The sequence below is a fragment of the Rhinichthys klamathensis genome, unplaced genomic scaffold, assembly GCF_029890125.1.
Source record: "Rhinichthys klamathensis goyatoka isolate OS25496 unplaced genomic scaffold, OSU_Roscu_1.1 h1tg000254l_1, whole genome shotgun sequence".
NCBI lineage: Eukaryota > Metazoa > Chordata > Actinopteri > Cypriniformes > Leuciscidae > Rhinichthys > Rhinichthys klamathensis.
This window is the reverse complement of record NW_026606776.1, coordinates 4344559-4362234: the sequence shown is the minus strand read 5'-3', so window position 1 is coordinate 4362234 and position 17676 is coordinate 4344559. Positions and strand designations below refer to the sequence as shown.

At 37.3% G+C, this 17676-nt stretch overlaps 2 protein-coding genes across 4 annotated transcripts in view; both read left to right on the top strand.

Moving 5' to 3' along the window:
• The window catches only part of cunh7orf57 (chromosome unknown C7orf57 homolog), a 131435-nt gene that overhangs the window by 46380 nt on the left and 67379 nt on the right, over nucleotides 1–17676 (top strand). The window lies entirely within an intron of this gene.
• Nucleotides 1–17676, top strand: part of gpd2 (glycerol-3-phosphate dehydrogenase 2 (mitochondrial)) — a 36492-nt gene that overhangs the window by 3501 nt on the left and 15315 nt on the right. For both annotated transcript variants that reach the window (XM_056266818.1, XM_056266817.1), the window contains 11 exons: nucleotides 1089–1260; nucleotides 1654–1778; nucleotides 2691–2788; nucleotides 3586–3749; nucleotides 7453–7617; nucleotides 8234–8378; nucleotides 8497–8690; nucleotides 12695–12829; nucleotides 13597–13772; nucleotides 14283–14414; nucleotides 17116–17274. In XM_056266818.1, the coding sequence (XP_056122793.1) occupies nucleotides 1089–1260; nucleotides 1654–1778; nucleotides 2691–2788; nucleotides 3586–3749; nucleotides 7453–7617; nucleotides 8234–8378; nucleotides 8497–8690; nucleotides 12695–12829; nucleotides 13597–13772; nucleotides 14283–14414; nucleotides 17116–17274 (1665 nt within the window). The remainder of the gene's footprint in view (nucleotides 1–1088; nucleotides 1261–1653; nucleotides 1779–2690; nucleotides 2789–3585; nucleotides 3750–7452; nucleotides 7618–8233; nucleotides 8379–8496; nucleotides 8691–12694; nucleotides 12830–13596; nucleotides 13773–14282; nucleotides 14415–17115; nucleotides 17275–17676) is intronic.

The following is a 17676-nucleotide window of genomic DNA, read 5'->3' as shown; positions in this document are numbered from 1 at the left end:
AATGTGAAGAATATGGGTAACCAAACAGTTGTTGGGCCCCATTGAATTTCACAGTATGGGGGAAAAATACTATGGAAGCCAATGGGTCACATCAACTGTCTGGTTACTGACATTCTTCAAAATATCTTCTTTTGTGTTCAGCAGAGGAAAGAAATTCATACTGGTTTGGAACAACTTGAGGGTGAGTAAATGATGACAGAATTAACATTTTTGGGTGAATTATCCCTTTATAGATGTAGAATATGATCATGCAGAATAAGGCATTAATGTGTGCTTTAAGTACTAATAAACAGCCTTTAATCGTACCCCATACCTAAACTTAACTATTACAAGAATTTCCTGAACTATTAATAAGCTGTAAATTAAGAGTTTATTGAGGCAAAGTTGTAGTAGTGAATATGTGTTCCCCAAACTAAAGTGTGACCATTTTCTTTTATTGATAAGGAGATTTATCAAAAAAAGCTGTTGTATTTTGGGAGTTTAAATACCTAAACTGATATCAAGCATAAGGATAAAATATCAAATAATGTTGTCTGTTATGATATGAAAGGTCACATTGCAAATTTGCCATAATGAGTGACTATGTCATGAATGCTAATTTGAATGTTTTTAACTTTCTTAAAAAGTAAAACTAGAACTGAAACCTAGATGTTAACTGAACTAGATCTCAACACTAATTTGAGATTACCAATAATGCATCCCACTTAATTCTTTTGTCTTGGCATGGCGACTAACATAATGTTTCATCAAATATATTTTATGTTGTCTGGATGTGATTATAATGAAAAGTGCATGTTCAGTGTTTCACTAGTATAGACGTCTGTGTAATTGTCTTGTTTAATGAATCGAATTAAACTTGTTTAATTTACATCTAATTATTATTATTATTTTAAAGATCAGTCTAGAAAAAAATGGATTAATGAAAGGTTCCAATCTACAATTGTGAAAGACTGACATTTTACATGCAGTTGCACAGTAAAGCTTATAGAATATCAATTCTGGATTGTATCTTTAAAGAGCCTAAAGCCTATTGTAATGGATTTAAGCTAATGTTCTTTTTTCGTTTTGTACCTGCTGGATGTGTTCAGGCCCGGCTAGCATACGTTGAGGCGCAGGGTGAGCTAAAGGTGCCGTTTAAAGATGCTCTCCCAACAAGAGAGGAACAGCTTTCATCGCTACGAAACACAGAGGAGTTTGACATCTTGGTGGTGGGCGGCGGAGCCACGGGCTCAGGATGTGCCTTAGATGCTGTCACACGAAGTATGTACTTTTTTTTGACAAAGTTTTGCAATATTACTGTACTTATATTAACTGTGCATTAGTGTGCTTATTGTGCAGGTCAGTTTCAGTCCATTAATAAATGGATCCATACACATTTTTAGTGTTCATTTAGTTTATTGTTGTTGTTTTTAAAAGGTGATGATTTATATTGGATTTTTCAAAGATGCTTTATTCTCCTAAGATGTTGTATTCAGCTTTAGAGGCCAGACAGAATGTGCCTGGGTGTAATAAGCATGTTGTGATTTCACAGAGTGGAGAAAGCCAAATGTAAATGACAGCAGCTGCAGTCTAAATATTTGGCACCATAAGGTCTTAAAATGCCAGTGCATTGTCTAATCTGTTCCTTACCTGTCTTTCTGCCCCCTCGTCCAGATCTGAAGACCGCCATGGTAGAACGGAGCGATTTTTCATCGGGCACCAGCAGCAGAAGCACCAAGCTCATTCACGGAGGAGTCCGCTATCTGCAGAAAGCCATCATGAAACTAGATTATGAGCAGGTGAAGGCCCCATTTTTCCCTATTTGCCCCTAATATTTAGAAGAAGGATTGCAAGGCTTCTTACGCCACCACTGTGACATTTTGAGCAACTATCAGACAGACCGAGAGAAGCACAAACATTTAGAAGGAAGCTGCAGATCTGAGGCATCAGTCCGGAGAATGAATAACTAAAACTTAGCTTGACCACCAACTATTTCAATATGTGTAAATTATAATTGCAAATTTAAAAACTGCATACTTAAAGCAGGGTTGTTATAGTTAGGTAAAGCTAAAACCAAAAGCATAAACAAATATAATATATAAAATGTAAATAAAATATACAAAAATGTAAACTTATTTTATTTCAGCTAGTTGCATTTAGTTTAAATGGATGTACTAAAATAACTAAAACTGGTATAAAAATGAATAAAAACTATACAGACATATTTAACTAATAAAAAATGTTAAAAAAATAAAAAAATATACAACAAAATGACCTAAACTTTAACTAAAACTAAAATAAAACCTAGAAATCTAATTTAAAATGTTAATGAAAACCATAATAGTAACTCAATGATTCTAAAATAACACTGATTTGAAATATGATTAAGTATTTAATAGGAAGTAAAATGACAGCGAAATATAAGATCATATTTATATTAATTGCATATATCTCATATATTTGTTGTCAGAAGCCTCAAAATTAAGATAATTCAACGACTTGAACATTTCCTATGGGTTTTTAGAGTAGGGTTTCTTCAATTTATGACTAAATTAACATCCGTGGTTAACATTAATTGAGGAAATGTTGATGTTTTGTTCTACAACAATAAATTACATACATTTACACCTCAAGTATACCCTGAAAATATGCGTACATGAATTCTCTGGGCCCAGAAATTTTGATTAACAGTTTTATTTCTGCCTTCTCAGTACATGATGGTAAAAGAGGCTCTTCATGAACGTGCCAATCTGCTGGACATCGCCCCTCACCTGTCTGCACCTTTACCCATAATGCTTCCTGTTTACAAGTAAGAAAACCAGTCAACCAGACAATAAAAACACTCTTCATTGACAGAGAAAAAACGAAGGGACACACAATATAGGGCTTAGATGGCAGAAAGTTTAAGAGAAAAAACTGGAGACATCCTAGCTGCATAAAATACAGTTTTTGTATTTAAATCCATTGATAAGTTCACAGAAATGTCATCGAACCTTTCATATGGTCACCCGTAGCAGTTGGTGTTCGGATATTCTGTGGATCAATGCTGAACCTCTCGGCCTCCTCAGTCTCGGCCCCTTGTCATTCTGGGTTTTTAAAGGATCTTCCTGTCCTTACCATCATCATTACTAATTACTCGTGGCATTTATGTCTTGCTCTGATATTTAAAGCAGCCAGAAAATTGTGAAAGGGTCACAGAAATGAGAAACCTCAAGATTACATCATTTGCCTGTCCGATTTTTTTTTAACATAAAACAAATGTCACAAGGTGCTATATATGACTTAACGGTACTTGGACAAATCCAATTCTGCCCATGTTCAACCATATCTATTTTAATTAGTAATAAAAAAAAGAAGAAGCTTAAACCAGCCTTAACTGGTTACCCCTCTAAGACCAGCAAACAGACCGCCTGGTGAACCATTTTGACTAGCAAACCAGCTTAGCTTGGTTTACTTTTTCTTTCTTTCAGCGAAGTACTCACAAAATCCTTGTTTGTATATTTAAATGCAGTCAGTGCATTTGCTGAATTCATTTTTCTCAGCCATGTTTGTCAACCGAAACGGAGAGTAATAGTGTGTTATTGTAACTGGACATGTTCTAACCAGGTGGTGGCAGCTGCCGTATTACTGGGCCGGCATTAAAATGTACGACGTGGTTGCCGGATCACACTGTCTGAAGAGCAGCTATGTCCTGAGCAAGAGCAAAGCACTGGAGCTCTTCCCTATGCTGAAGAAAGACAAACTCGTGGGAGCCATTGTCTATTATGATGGTGAGCAGGAACGAATCTAAGATTTCAGTCTTGAGTGTGATCTAAATGTATGATATTCAGAGCTGAGGTGTAACTATTCACAATTACTTTTTCTTTCTAATCTCGATTAGCCAAAAATCAATTTAAAATGCTAAAAATCAATTGATTTCTGGAATTATTATATATATTTAAATTATAATTATAATTAATTTTAATTTAATAATTAATTAAATTTAAATGAATAAAAAAAATATAATTATTTTAATTCTATACAAAGTTTGGGTCGGTAAGATTTTTAAAAAATCTTTTTGAAAGTCTCATGCTCACCAAGGCTGCATTTATTTGATCAAAATATAGAAAAACAGTACCGTAATATTGTGAAATGTTATTACAATTTAAAATAATTATTTCTATTTGAATCTATTATAAGATGTAATTTTTTCTGCATTTCTTTAGTCTTTAGTGTCACATGATCCTTCAGTAATCATTCTAATATGCTGATTTGGTGCTTAAGAAACATTTATCATTATTATTATCATCATCAGTGTTGAAAATAGTTGTTCTGCTTAATATTTTTGTGGAAACTGATATTTTCAACATTCTTTGATGAATAGAAAGTACAAATAGGGGGGGGGACCTTTCACCTGCATGGAAACCTTGCTGTTAGATAAACAGTGCTGTTTTACTGGTATCATTGCTTTCATAAACATTTCAATCTTCTAGTTGATATTGCTTTTCTCTTTTAATTATTTACATATGTGACCTTTAAAGAATAATCAAATCGGATTGAGCTGTGTTTCGAATTGAATTGCTGTCGACCCATAGATTCACACCCTGATATATATATATATATATTATTCGCATTTGTTTGCCAGTAGTTGCATATCAGTAACAGTGGCTTATTGATTGCATTTTATTTAGTGATTTCACGAATAGAGGGCAGACGGCCCTGCTAAATAGGGTCTAGCCTATGACAGCGAGAAATAGGAGAGGAAAAACTTTTTTGCGCTTTAAAACAATAAAAACATTTCTGAATATTGCTTTTGCTAAGCATGTGATAGCCAATTCAGTAAAATTCAATTTGTGCTTAATTGCATAGCCTTTTCACAAAGCAGCTTTACAGGAAATGCATGTTTCTACATTACAATTTGACTGTGTCAAAGTAATGTCTATATAGAAGAAACGTACTGAGATAATACAAATCATGCAATTAGCTAACATGTATTCATTTAGGCAGAAACAATGAGCTTGTTAAAGCAGTTATTAAAAGTTGTGATCATATTGATCAATTCATGATTTGTTATCATTTAAACATCAAAACTGTTGTCATTTGTCGTTGCATTTGTCGGCAATAAGTGCAAGCTCGTTTGTCGCTGTGACATTCCTGCATAATCTCTGGAAAAGTGCCACTGGCTCATTGTGCCCGTGTCTCTGTTGGCCCGTCTGCGCCCGAGGCTGCCACCAGGCAAAACTTCCATATGTTCCTGGTTAGTCTGGGTGTGCAGAATGTGTCCCCTTTACTCAAGGTCCCGTCCGGAGCAGCACAAGCCCCGCCCCCCACCCCTGCCTTCCGGTGCTTCCTGTCAAACTACATTTGGCCCACACTGATACACACGGTCCCTCGCAGGGTGCGCGGGCAGCTGATATTCTGGGGGAGTGCGGCGGCGGCGGCTATCTGAGCAGCGATCTGTCACATCGCGTCCATCTGTGTGAGAAACAGAGGCGAAGAGACGTCTGGATGCTCTGTTCCCTGCCGCCGCGTGTTTACGTGCCGTTAAAAAGACCCTTCATTTGCGTATGCGTGTGTGTGGAGGATCGAACACCAGCGATTGTAATGGCAGTTTAGAGGTTTTATTCGTTCTTCTCCCCACGTCCGTTCCTCCTCTCCCTCCCCACCATCCCTCCTTCCCCTGGGTTGTCAGCCGGCTTTTCTCTCCAATTATTCAATCTGGAACAATCACGGCCGTGACATTTCCGAATCTGACCTTCTCCGCTGGAGATCGCAGCCTGCCTGTCGCTATTTGCCTCCCTCTATTTCTCTTCCTCCCTCTCTTTTTCCCCTACTCGCATCGCTTCTTCTGCTCCTGTCCCTCATCCTCCTTGAGTCCTCTCTCCCTTTTCTTTCTTCCACTATCTCATCCGCGTGCACGGCCGCCTGTCACATCCTTCCTCCGCTATGATATGTCATTCATTCTTCTTTCCGTAGGTCTTTTTTATTAATCTAATCTGATGCTAAAACTCCCTTATCTGCGTTTTCAGTCATTTGTAATGTCACGTTTTCTTTATTTCATTATAATTTCGCTCGCAGCACAAAAGCCCTGCTCTTTTCGCCCGTACCTGCGAGCTGTACTCTAATAAACATTCAAGCTCAGCCAAGCGTTTCCTATCTACTGCTGCGGGACAGAGCTTTCCATATGAGCTGCGGTTCGCCCTCTTACGTGATATTAACAATATTCCAACATGCATATGTGCGCATTATCCTACTCAACATGGATGTTTTTCCTGCATCATGATTTGAGCGCACAGCCGTGAGCGCAAACCCAGAGCGCAGGTTCATGGGATCTCTAACAAAGCATGCTGGTTCCTTCACTGCACATTATTCTTTGAGAAGTGTGCCCTTTAAACAGGCTTCCTGCCTGTGTTATTATTTTATTGTCTGGTGGAGTTGCCCCGAGCATGTGTTAGCATTAGACATGCTTACGTGGGTTACCTATCCCTCTGGTTCTTTTGCGTCGAGAACACAGAGGCGTTTTCTAATTCTAGTAGCTCTTTAGTTGCCGCAATAGAGTGATATCGCGTTGGCTTCAAAGTTTCCTGTAATTCATGTTTCAAATGTGTCTGAAATTGTTTAAATGCCTTGAATGACCCTATAACAATATTGAACACCGTCACACCACTTCAAACATTGCAGTCATGAAGCAAAGTCTTAAAGGGGTAGTTCACCCAAAAATGAAAATTCAAGTAGTTCCAAACCTGTATGATTTTTTCTTCTTCTGCTGAACACTAAAGAAGAAATTTTGTAAGAATGTTTGTAACCAAACAGTTGATTGGCCCCATTGACTTTCATACATAGCATGGAAAAAAAATACTATGGAAGTCAATGGGGCCAATCAACTTGGTTACAAACATTCTTCAAAATATATTTTTTGTGTTCAGCAGAAGAATGAAATTCATACAGGTTTGGAACTTATAGGTTGAGTAAATGATGAGAGAGTTTTCACTTTTTGGTGAACGATCCCTTTAACTAAGTGGCCTCGGCATGTACAGTAAATCATTGTGTACCTACTTAACCATATTTTGGGGACAAATTTGTACCCAGAAATGAGCTAAATCTGACAAAACCTCCTTTTGGAGGCGTGCTAATTTGTAAAAACAGTAAATAAAGTAGGCCTACATAAACTTAAAATTGTAAGATTTTTAAGGTCTTTTAGGGTTAAGGTTAGGTTAGGTTATAGTATTTTTAACTAGCTGTATATAAAAATAATAGAAGTGTGTGTGTGTGTGTGAGTGTGTGTGAGGCTATAGGTTTGGGGCAATTTTACAAAAATTTGCTAAAGTTAAGAAGTTAGCTAAATCTGACAAACACATTTTTAGAGTTTTTTTTTTTTTTAGAGTTTTTTTCTTTAAGTTTCCTTTTAGCTTTAGGAATAGTATTATTACTTAGCGTTATTTGAATTAAGTATAAGTACTGTATTTAGTGACATTTTGCTCCTGCTCTTTTCAGGACAGCACAACGACGCCCGAATGAACCTGGCCATCGCTCTTTCAGCGGCCCGTCATGGTGCTGCAATTGCTAACTACACAGAGGTGGTTCATCTGCTAAAGAAACCAGATCCACAAACAGGCCAAGAGAAAGTTTGTGGAGCCCGCTGCCGAGACACGATCACAGGTGAGATTCGCCCGGAACGAAAGCGAAATTATCTATTTTAGTGCAAGGAAACTTGCATTCAGAGAAAAAGTTGTGGTCACGAAGCGAAATTGTGCAGAATTTTCATTGACAAAAATGGTATAGTCTATTGTCAATGATGTCACGATTTATGAAGCTCAGAAGTCACTTCTGAAGTCACACTCAAACCAAGCAGCTTTCTATTGGTCGACGCGACGAATACACGTGACCAACTTGAACCCTTTGTGATATCTGCGTGGGCAAGTATTTCACCCGAAATTTCAGATTGAGTGGATTCCTATTGAAATGACTGGATGTTGCCATAACAATTTGCCAAACAATGGTAAATGTGACCGCACCTTAACACAGGACCAATTTAAAGAATCAAAATATTGACAGAGATCTTAATGTAAAGTCTACATAATCTTTGCTTTTTTTTTAAAAAAAAGATGAATTTTCCCACAAACCAGCACTAACTCATCACCTTTCAGTGACTCTTTAAAAATTTTTGCTCACAATCCTTTTATCAAGAGACTCGTCTTCCATTGTTAGCAAATGACCCCTGGGGTCAGGTCAGCTTTGTACAGTTCAGAGTAACACCTCACTCTGCCATTTACAGGGCAGGAGTTCGACGTTCGTGCCAAATGTGTCATCAACGCTACCGGCCCCTTCACTGACTCACTGCGCAAAATGGACAACCAGAAAACTCCCAACATCTGCCAGCCTAGTGCGGGAGTGCACATTGTCATCCCTGGATACTACAGGTACATCTCTGAATCCTTCAAACTTACTCTACCTCTTTTTTCCTCCAGTGTATTTTTAATGGCGTTGACAGTGCAGAGAGAGAGATGACGTACATCTGTATCCTCCTCCCTATTACAGTCCAGACAACATGGGTCTGCTAGACCCTGCCACCAGTGATGGCCGTGTCATATTCTTCCTTCCCTGGGAGAAGATGACTATCGCCGGCACGACAGACACGCCCACTGAAGTCACAGCCCATCCCATCCCTATGGAGGAGGACATCAACTTCATCCTGAACGAAGTCCGCAATTACCTCAGCCCTGATGTAGAAGGTAATATAACCCTGCCTATGCCTTTTCTTTAGAATGGTCTTAAAACGTGACATGCTGACAATGCTATACCTAGAGCAAAAGGAAAACTCACAATCTTTTTAATGGAAGACACTACAGGCAAAACACTTGTTTTTCATGCACTGGTCAGTTTTGGGATTTCGGGCTATTTGGCTTTTCATAATGTTGTTTCAGACTAACATCCAAAATGCACTTTTAAATGTTTATTTTATTGCACTTTGTCTATTTGTGTCTGTAGATTTCAATACATATCTTTACAGGCCTTTTTCTCAAAACGAGGCTCATCCACTTACATACACCAAACTTTACAGTTTTATTCCTATCTATATTCTGAAGTTTTGAAATTTGTTCATATATCATTAAACATTAATTTAACATTTATTTTTAAGAGCATTTGCAGATTTAGTGATAAAATAGATATCCAAAATCTCCCCTGTAAAACCGTTGACTCTAATATGTCAGCAAAATGACACAAGATTTTAGAAACGGCCCTAATCCAATGCTCAGATGTTTTTACTGGAAATGTATGCAAATGAGTGCATATTTAATTAACTTATTTACCTGGGGTGCCTTAAAAATGCAATAGTAGTCATTATTTTAGTACTTTTGGGGAAAAGAAATGCCGAATGATGAGATCATTTAAAACTATTCTTGTAAAAGGTCTGTTTTCTCAGACTCTGTTGTGACTTTTCACAGTTTTTTTAGAGGTGGCATAATTCACCCAAAAAAGAAAATTATGTGTTCTGCTGAACACATAAGAAGATATTTTGAAGAATATGGGTAACCAAACAGTTGTAGGACCCCATTGACTTCCATATAATGGGAAAAAATACTATGGAAGGGCAACAGGAAATGCTGTCATATTTTTGTATGAAAAAGAGCTTTGAGGATTGAGCAACATGAGGATGATTAGATAATTATTATTTGTTTCTAACCCAACAGTCTGCAGAAGGTGTGACTCAATTGAACAGACCAAATTTTTACATGCACTATCATTCAAAAGTTTAAAATGTTTTTGGAAGACTGCATCAAAAAAACACAGTTAAAAGCAGTTATATCGTGGAATATTATTTTAAAATAACTTTTCTATTTTAATATATTTTTAAAATGTAATTTATTCCCGTGATGCCAAAGCTGAATTTTCATCATCCATTAGTCTTCAGTGTCACATGATCCTTCAGAAATCATTCTAATATGCTGATCTTGTGCTCATGAAACATTTCTTATTATTATTATTGAAATTGAAAATGAAAATTATTGTGCTGCCTTATGTTTATGTGAAAAACTGATTCTTTGATGAATAGAAAGTTCTTAAGAACAGCATTTATTTTTAATCGTTTTTTGTAACAACGTAAAAGTCTTTACTGTCACTTTTGATCAATTGAATGTGTCCTTGCTGACTACTTAAAAAAATATGGCACTGACCTCAAACTTTTGAACGGTAGTATATGAATAAAATATTTCTGTCGCAGTGTTTTAGACAATCGTTTTCTCAATAGTGCAACTTAATAAAGAAAGATGCAAATAACAATTTTCTTAGTTGCATGAAAAAATCCACTTGACTCAAAAATCTGAGGAATTTTGTAGAAGCCTCGCGGAGACTTTCATTTCTGCATGCATGTAAATGAATAGACAGGTAGGCTTGCATTGGTTGTGTTGAGTCGAGGAACTAGTTGGGACTGATAACTACTCCAAGCGTCTCCCTCTGAAAGCAGAGGTATTGATTTTTGAGCGCAGCCCTCTAATTGTTCAAAGCGCCGTGGATGCGGGCTTGATTGCTTGATTGATTAGCTTCATAACTAATTTTCCCTTCGCAAAAAATGCTTCCTCTTTTCTCTGATTGTTGGGAGTTTGTTGAGCCTCGTTATCTCATTCAGCGCTGCTGTTTTTCAGCTACTGTAGAAAGTCATCTGGCTGTCTGTTTTTAACAGATTGTATACGGTACTCAAAAAGCACAATGCGATGGCTGCCGTGTGGATGGGTGTCTTCTGCTTTGTTCCGGGCAAGAATGAGAGACTGGGCGACTCTGTTGACCTGGGAGGGTTGTTTGAAAGTGTGAATAAAGCAGATCATGGAGAATGAGGATGGATTGAGCGATGGAGGAGTGACACAGAGACCTTGCCTCTGGATGGAGGGTTGAGGCTGGACTGAACTGCTCTACTGAAGGCAGCTAAAGGGTTTTGACTGTGGGAGATTTGTCACACTGACAGTGTTGCGGCAAGATGTTGTTTGTCCCTCAAGTAGAGATATTGTCTGAGAGAGAGAGAGAGAGAGAGAGGGATGATTGCAGAGATGAACAGACATAAGTTTAAAAAATCTAATATACATTCTCATTTAAAAATGTCTTTAAACAGTTGATTGATTAAATTAGGGTAAATGGAAAGGAGGGTAAACGTATAGGAAGGCATCCATATAGAATTTCTAGCTGATTGCCAATAATTGTTTTGTGTTTTAGATGACAGATATAAATCTATAAAGTTTTTCCATTTTTTTCACCCATAAGCTCCAATCTAGAATTTTACAAGTGAAAACCTGAATCGAAACTAACCAAATATGCATCAAACACTCCAAATATGATGATCCAAATTTATTTTCTAATTTATTTGCATGGAAGTTTTACAAAATAAATGTCATTCAAAGTAGCTTTACAGAAAATCTATCATGCAACCAGTAAACGTGTGGTGAGGAACAAGCACCCTAGAAAAATAAAACACAAGATTATTCTTGAACAAATGTACAAACAGAGTGAACTCTAGATTTCATTTTGTGTTTAAAGAGTTAGTTTGCCCAAAAATGAGAATTCCGTCATTAATTACTCACCCTCGTGTTGTTCTAAACCCATACGATCTGCAAACTTTCTGTCCCTCCATTGACAGCTACGCAACTACCACAACGCTTCAAAAAGTTCATAAAAAGATCGTAAAACTAATCCAAATCAATCAAGCGGTTTACTCCAGATTTTCTGAAGAGACACGATCTCTTTATATGATTAATAGATTGAATTTAGGCTTTTATTCACAAATAAACATTCATCAACTCACACATCAGTTGAGGTAAACGGAAGCTCAAGCATGTTCGAGGGACAGAAAGCTCTCAGATTTCATCAAAAAATGTAATTGTGTTTCGAAGATGAACGAAAGTCTTACAGGTTTGGAACGACATGAGGGTGAGCGAGTAATGACAGGATTTTTGGGTGAACTAACCCTTTAGTGTTTACAGACAAATTGCTGTTGGAATATTATTAACTCAGATATTATTATTATCAGCTTCCCTTTTCAGCCAGTAATTTTAAAATGCTAATATTGGCCTATACCAATATGATTGCCGATATATTGCGTATCCCTAATAGGTTTGGCGATCGTGACTCTTCGAGAACTCTCCGAGTGCATTCCACAGCTTGGAAATGGACTGAATTCTCCCCTTGAGAATTAGATTACTTGAATGCATTCGACAGCCCAGCGGTCTATTGCTGAGGTTCATTTAGACTCAAGATGTGTGTGTGTGTGTGTGTTATTGGTCTCCCAAGTCTGCTGTCTGCTGAGCTCCCTAGCCTTGTCATAAATGTTTCAGAGATGCCCTTTGATAATGAGAGTGCTGTCTATGTTTTTCCCCCCATTCAGAAATATCAACCTGCATATTACAGTGGCAGGTGTACCGCGGATCGATACACAACTCCCTCTTAATAATTAATGCTTGAGATGTCACCACAATAGGGAAATTGACTCCGGACTCATACATGATGTTCTAGTAATGGTTTGTTGGTTTAACAAAGTCACAAAGCAATTCAAGTTTTTACGGACAATCTCGCTTTCCATGTTCCCCTGTGGTCATTTATCAGACAAAATAGCTTTTATTGCAGACATCACTGTCATTTTCATGTATGACACACAATAGCGTAGCCTATTGTAGTCCTGTCAATCAGATACACGGCACACACACTTCAGCTGTCAGAGATTGTCAGCGTTTCTGGTTTCTTTGGTTCTCAGTGCGTCGAGGGGATGTCCTGGCGGCCTGGAGTGGCATTCGTCCGCTGGTCACCGACCCCAACTCCAAAGACACACAGTCCATCTGTCGTAACCACATCGTCAACATCAGCGACAGTGGACTCGTCACCATTGCTGGTCAGTGCCAATCATTTGTGCCTTGATCTCCATTTTCTTAGAAAAATGTTCTTCCTTAGAATGGTTTAATTGGATTTGTACAGTGTGAAAAAGTTTGAAATTATTGATGCATGAATAGCTCCTAAAATAATGTTTTTAAAAGAAGTCTCTTATGTTAACCAAGGCTGTTTTTTTTTAAGAGTAATATTGTTAAATATTATTACAATTTAAAATAACTATTTTCAATTTGACTATTATTTTTACATGTAATTTATTCCTGTGATGGCAAAGCTGAATGTTCAGCATCATTACTCCAGTCTTTAGTGTCACATGATCCTTCAGAAATCATTCTAATATGCTGATTTTGGTGCTCAAACATGTCTTATTATTATCAATGTTGAAAAGAGTTGCTTAATAATATTTTTTATGAAAACCAAGGTACTTTTTTTCAGGATGAATAGCAAACTTCAAAAGAACACTTTATGTGTAGTAGATTTTTTGTAACAATATAAAAGTCTTTGCTGTCAGTTTTGAATAATCCTACTGACCCTAAACGTTTGAACGGTAGTGTACGTTCTGATCATTAAACACTCTTTTTAATGCTTTAATGCTCTTTAAATAATATACAGAAAATGTACTCACTTAAATTATATACAGAATATTTTAAATTTAGATTTTAAAAATACACAAACTCTTGTTTTGTAATGAGGAATCGGGCAATTAGGTTATTGACAAGTGTTCCACTGAGGTCGTATAAAGATTTCGTAATAACACTCTGTCTACTGTAGGTGGGAAGTGGACAACCTATCGTTCCATGGCTGAGGAGACACTTGATGCGGCCATAAAGGCTCATAACCTCTCAGCCGGGCCCAGCAGGACGGTCGGTCTGATGCTGGAGGGTGGGAAGGACTGGACCCCCACCCTGTACATTCGCTTGGTTCAAGACTACGGCTTGGAAAACGAGGTGGGTTTTGAAGCCTAACTGCTTAGCATTCTGCCAGTCAGAGCTCTTTGGAGCAGGTTCAACTGCTCTATAACGCTTCAGTCCCCCATGATCCTGTGGGGAAGAGAAAGTCTGGCAAACCCTTGTTTGGAAGCGCGAGAGCTTGATGGAGCCGTAGCGCTACCATGGATGTTGTTTTGCCAGCATATTTAAAAAGGTCAGCATGCAGATATTTTTGACAGCACTTGACCTTTGGTGAGAGATATAAAAGAAGAGTTCGAATCGATGTAAACGGGGTCGTGTTTATTTGTCAGAATGCTTAACGAAGCATAGGTGTTCATAAGCTAGTTGAAGAACTATGAAGAAAACATCTCTACAGCTTGGTCTTAACATGTTTAAAATCTTAGACTAGCCATGGTTACAGTGGGTTTCCTGTAAGGTAACTCGTGAAATTTCCCACCACCAGTTATTACTAGTGGTTACAGTTAATAAAGCCCTAAGGAATAACATTTGTATTTTCTAAACTCACAGGTTGCCCAGCACTTGGCAGCCACCTACGGAGGAAGAGCGTTTGAAGTAGCTAAGATGGCCCACGTGACAGGCAAGAGATGGCCCATTCTGGGGAAACGCCTTGTTTCTGAATTTCCCTACATTGAGAGTGAGGTAAGCACTCGGAAACTCTAATTAACTTAAAGATTTACTTCTGGTTCACCATTTGCTGAACAATTCTACATAAGCAACTATTGACATTGGGCATTTTCTCAGACAAGCTTTTTTATTTAAAGAGGATCCGAGCGTTCAGATTTAAATGCAATTTTATGTTAATCCAAAAAAATCCACATTTAAAAATCTTGCTGATTATGTAGTCAACATAAAAATACATAGAAGTCTGATTGTCTTTAAAAAAAAAAAAAAAAAAAAATGCTAAAGTTAAATCCCACGAGTCCTTAAATTTTTAAGGTCATAAAACGTCTTTAAGCTGCAGTCCGTAACTTTTTTGGGTTAAAAATTATCCAAAATACATTTTCGAGCAAGTACATAACCAGCCAGTGTTCAAAAATATCTGCTTGCCGTAGCTCTATTCAAAACGGTAAGCTTGTCATAATGTTTTTAATTCCAGTGGTACTGGTGGATTTCCGCGGGAGATTCGAGCATGTCTTTGCATCATTACGTCACATCTGTACACATAAAGAAGAAGTCTCGGCTAGTAGGCTATGTTGCGTGTGAGGATGTTGGAGGTGGAGATTTATAACCTTTTCTCACAGCACTTGATATAATTAAACTTATTAATTTGATGGCGGATCCAGAAAGGTTCAAACGACAATCGCCAGTGACAACTGGAGATTCACCCGTTGTAAAATGCAAAAGACTTTGGACTGAGAGTTTGGAAAAAGAGATTGCAACCAGGCCATGCAAAATAAATAAATAAAAAAATTAAGAAAAATAATAAGAAAATAAATATCTGAAGGGCTTTAAATGTAGTCCCGCAATGCTGATGTTGTTAACATTAACAGTTTGAGAACAAAGTATAATTTTGCACGGTTTGACGTGATATGATAAGCGATCGTTAGATTTACCGGTAATGCGATTTACCTCAATGCTTTTTTTCCCCTTAGTTGGTCAGAAGATCAAAAGTGGAGGTTACTTACTTGTTCAGATGACAATTTAGGGTGAAAATTCTTATGTTGGTCATACTTCCAAAAAGTAGAATCTGTGATTCTGAATGCCAGTATCCACCCCGGCGAGGCGACTGACAGCTGCACATTCTCCTCAAAACATTGGATTAATCCGCGCTGTGCCATGCCGAGGCACAACCCACATAAAGTTGATAATTCCGCGAATGACTGCAATTGCAGATTTCGAACAGAGATGGCGACAAAGAGGAAAAACTGCGGACTGCAGCTTTAAATATCTTGAATGTTTTAAGAAAATTACCATTTTAAAAGAACATAAAAAATTTGGAGGAAAAAACAGGAATCGCTATACAGTCTAATGTGATCATTAAAGGCAATGTTTTAATGAAATATCCACGTTCTACTGGCTTGTGGTTTCAGAGCAGTTTGCATTTAGTCCAAGGAATCGCTTAAGATCGATCTACTCTTGATGAATAATGACAATGTTTACTTTTAAGGTTTACTTTATATATACTTTATATATTAATAAGTTGTAGATGGTTGTAAGAGTGCATATTTAATCTCCCTCATCTTTTTGAATGAGCAGCTGGGAGTAGTAACATACTGATATTTCAAAATAAGAGTCCCAATGTATTTCGGGCTTGTTTATAATTAAAAGCACTGCATTATGCATAAAACTCTTCTTTTTTTTCTGGACTATTATCGAAATTTTCGTTACACAATGAACTGGCATGTATCTGGCATTTAGTTCAATGTAAACTACTGTGGCTTCTCTGTGGGCCAAAGAAAAGACTAATAACAACCATTATTTTTCACTTTCAATATATACATTTTACTAGTATCGGCACAATAATCTGTTTATTGTCTTTTTTTAAAGGGGTCATCGGATGCAAAATTCACTTTTATATGGTGTTTGCATATAAATGTGTCTTTGCAGTGTGTGGACACAACCACCATACAATGAAAAAAATCTATTCACTCTCAATAATCAAGCCGTTTGGATTTTCTGAGCATTATGATGTCATATTGCTCATGCTCCGCCCACGACCACTGACTGACTGTCCCGTATTAGCATATTGGAACATTATTAACTCAGATATTATTATTATCAGCTTCCCTTTTCAGCCAGTAATTTTAAAATGCTACTATTGGCCTATACCAATATGATTGCCAATATATTGCGACTGCGAGTGCATTCCACAGGTTGCCATAGCGTGCCTTGTGTCAACATGCCCCACGGAAGAGAGGGGTGGGGTGAGCAGTTGCTCATTATCATTTAAAGAGACATGCACCGAAACGGGTCACTGTGAACAGAGCTGTTTTTGAGGAGGTAAAAAGGGTGTTGTTTTACACAACCATTGAGGAATTTTAACCAAAGTATATTACAAACTTTACATGAAGACCCTAAAGAATTATACCAACTTGTGGAAAATGGGCATCCGATGACCCCTTTAAACTAATTATTATTGTATGAGCAAAATCCAATATGGATCTATCTCTCATTTGTATGTATTTATATGTTAGACCATAAATCAACTTCAAAACATTTATACACATATATATTGAATAAAACATCTCCGTATTTGCTTAGAATCTAAGATTCAAGATTCATTTTGAGATTACATGTGTTTGTTGTGTATTGAACAAGGGTATTAATTAAAAGTCTTCAATTTGATTTTAAAAACGGCAGATAAATTAGAATGAAAGTGACTCTTTCTGTCTGGGTTTAGGTGCAGTATGCTATAAAGGAGTATGCATGTACAGCCATCGATGTGATTGCTCGTCGAACACGACTGGGCTTTCTGAACGTTCAGGCTGCAGACGAGGCTCTGCCACGTATCGTTGAGATCATGGGCAAAGAACTGCAGTGGACCGAGCAGAAAAAGAAAGTATGTCATTTACATCATGTTATATTTCTTTTCGAATGCAGGCTCACCATGCTTTTTTATGTGGATTTTTTTTAATGAAAATGAAAGCAGAATCCACATTAAATTCACATTAAGACTGTAATTCTAATCACAATTCAAATTCATCTGAAATTTTGTTTTGTCAATGATGTATGTATGAACTTAGTGATGTATGGAATTTATCTCCTAAATTGATTGTACAAACCTGCTACCCTCGCCCTGAACACAACTTTTTTTCCTGACCGAAAGCTAAAGGTCTCAGCCAGGTTAATTTAGGTAACAGTTAATAATAGACCTCAGCTATTGTTAGTGTGACTCTTAAATAGTCTTTCTAACTAGGAGTCTCCACTGCAGGAAAAGAACACAATTCAATTGTACAATGAA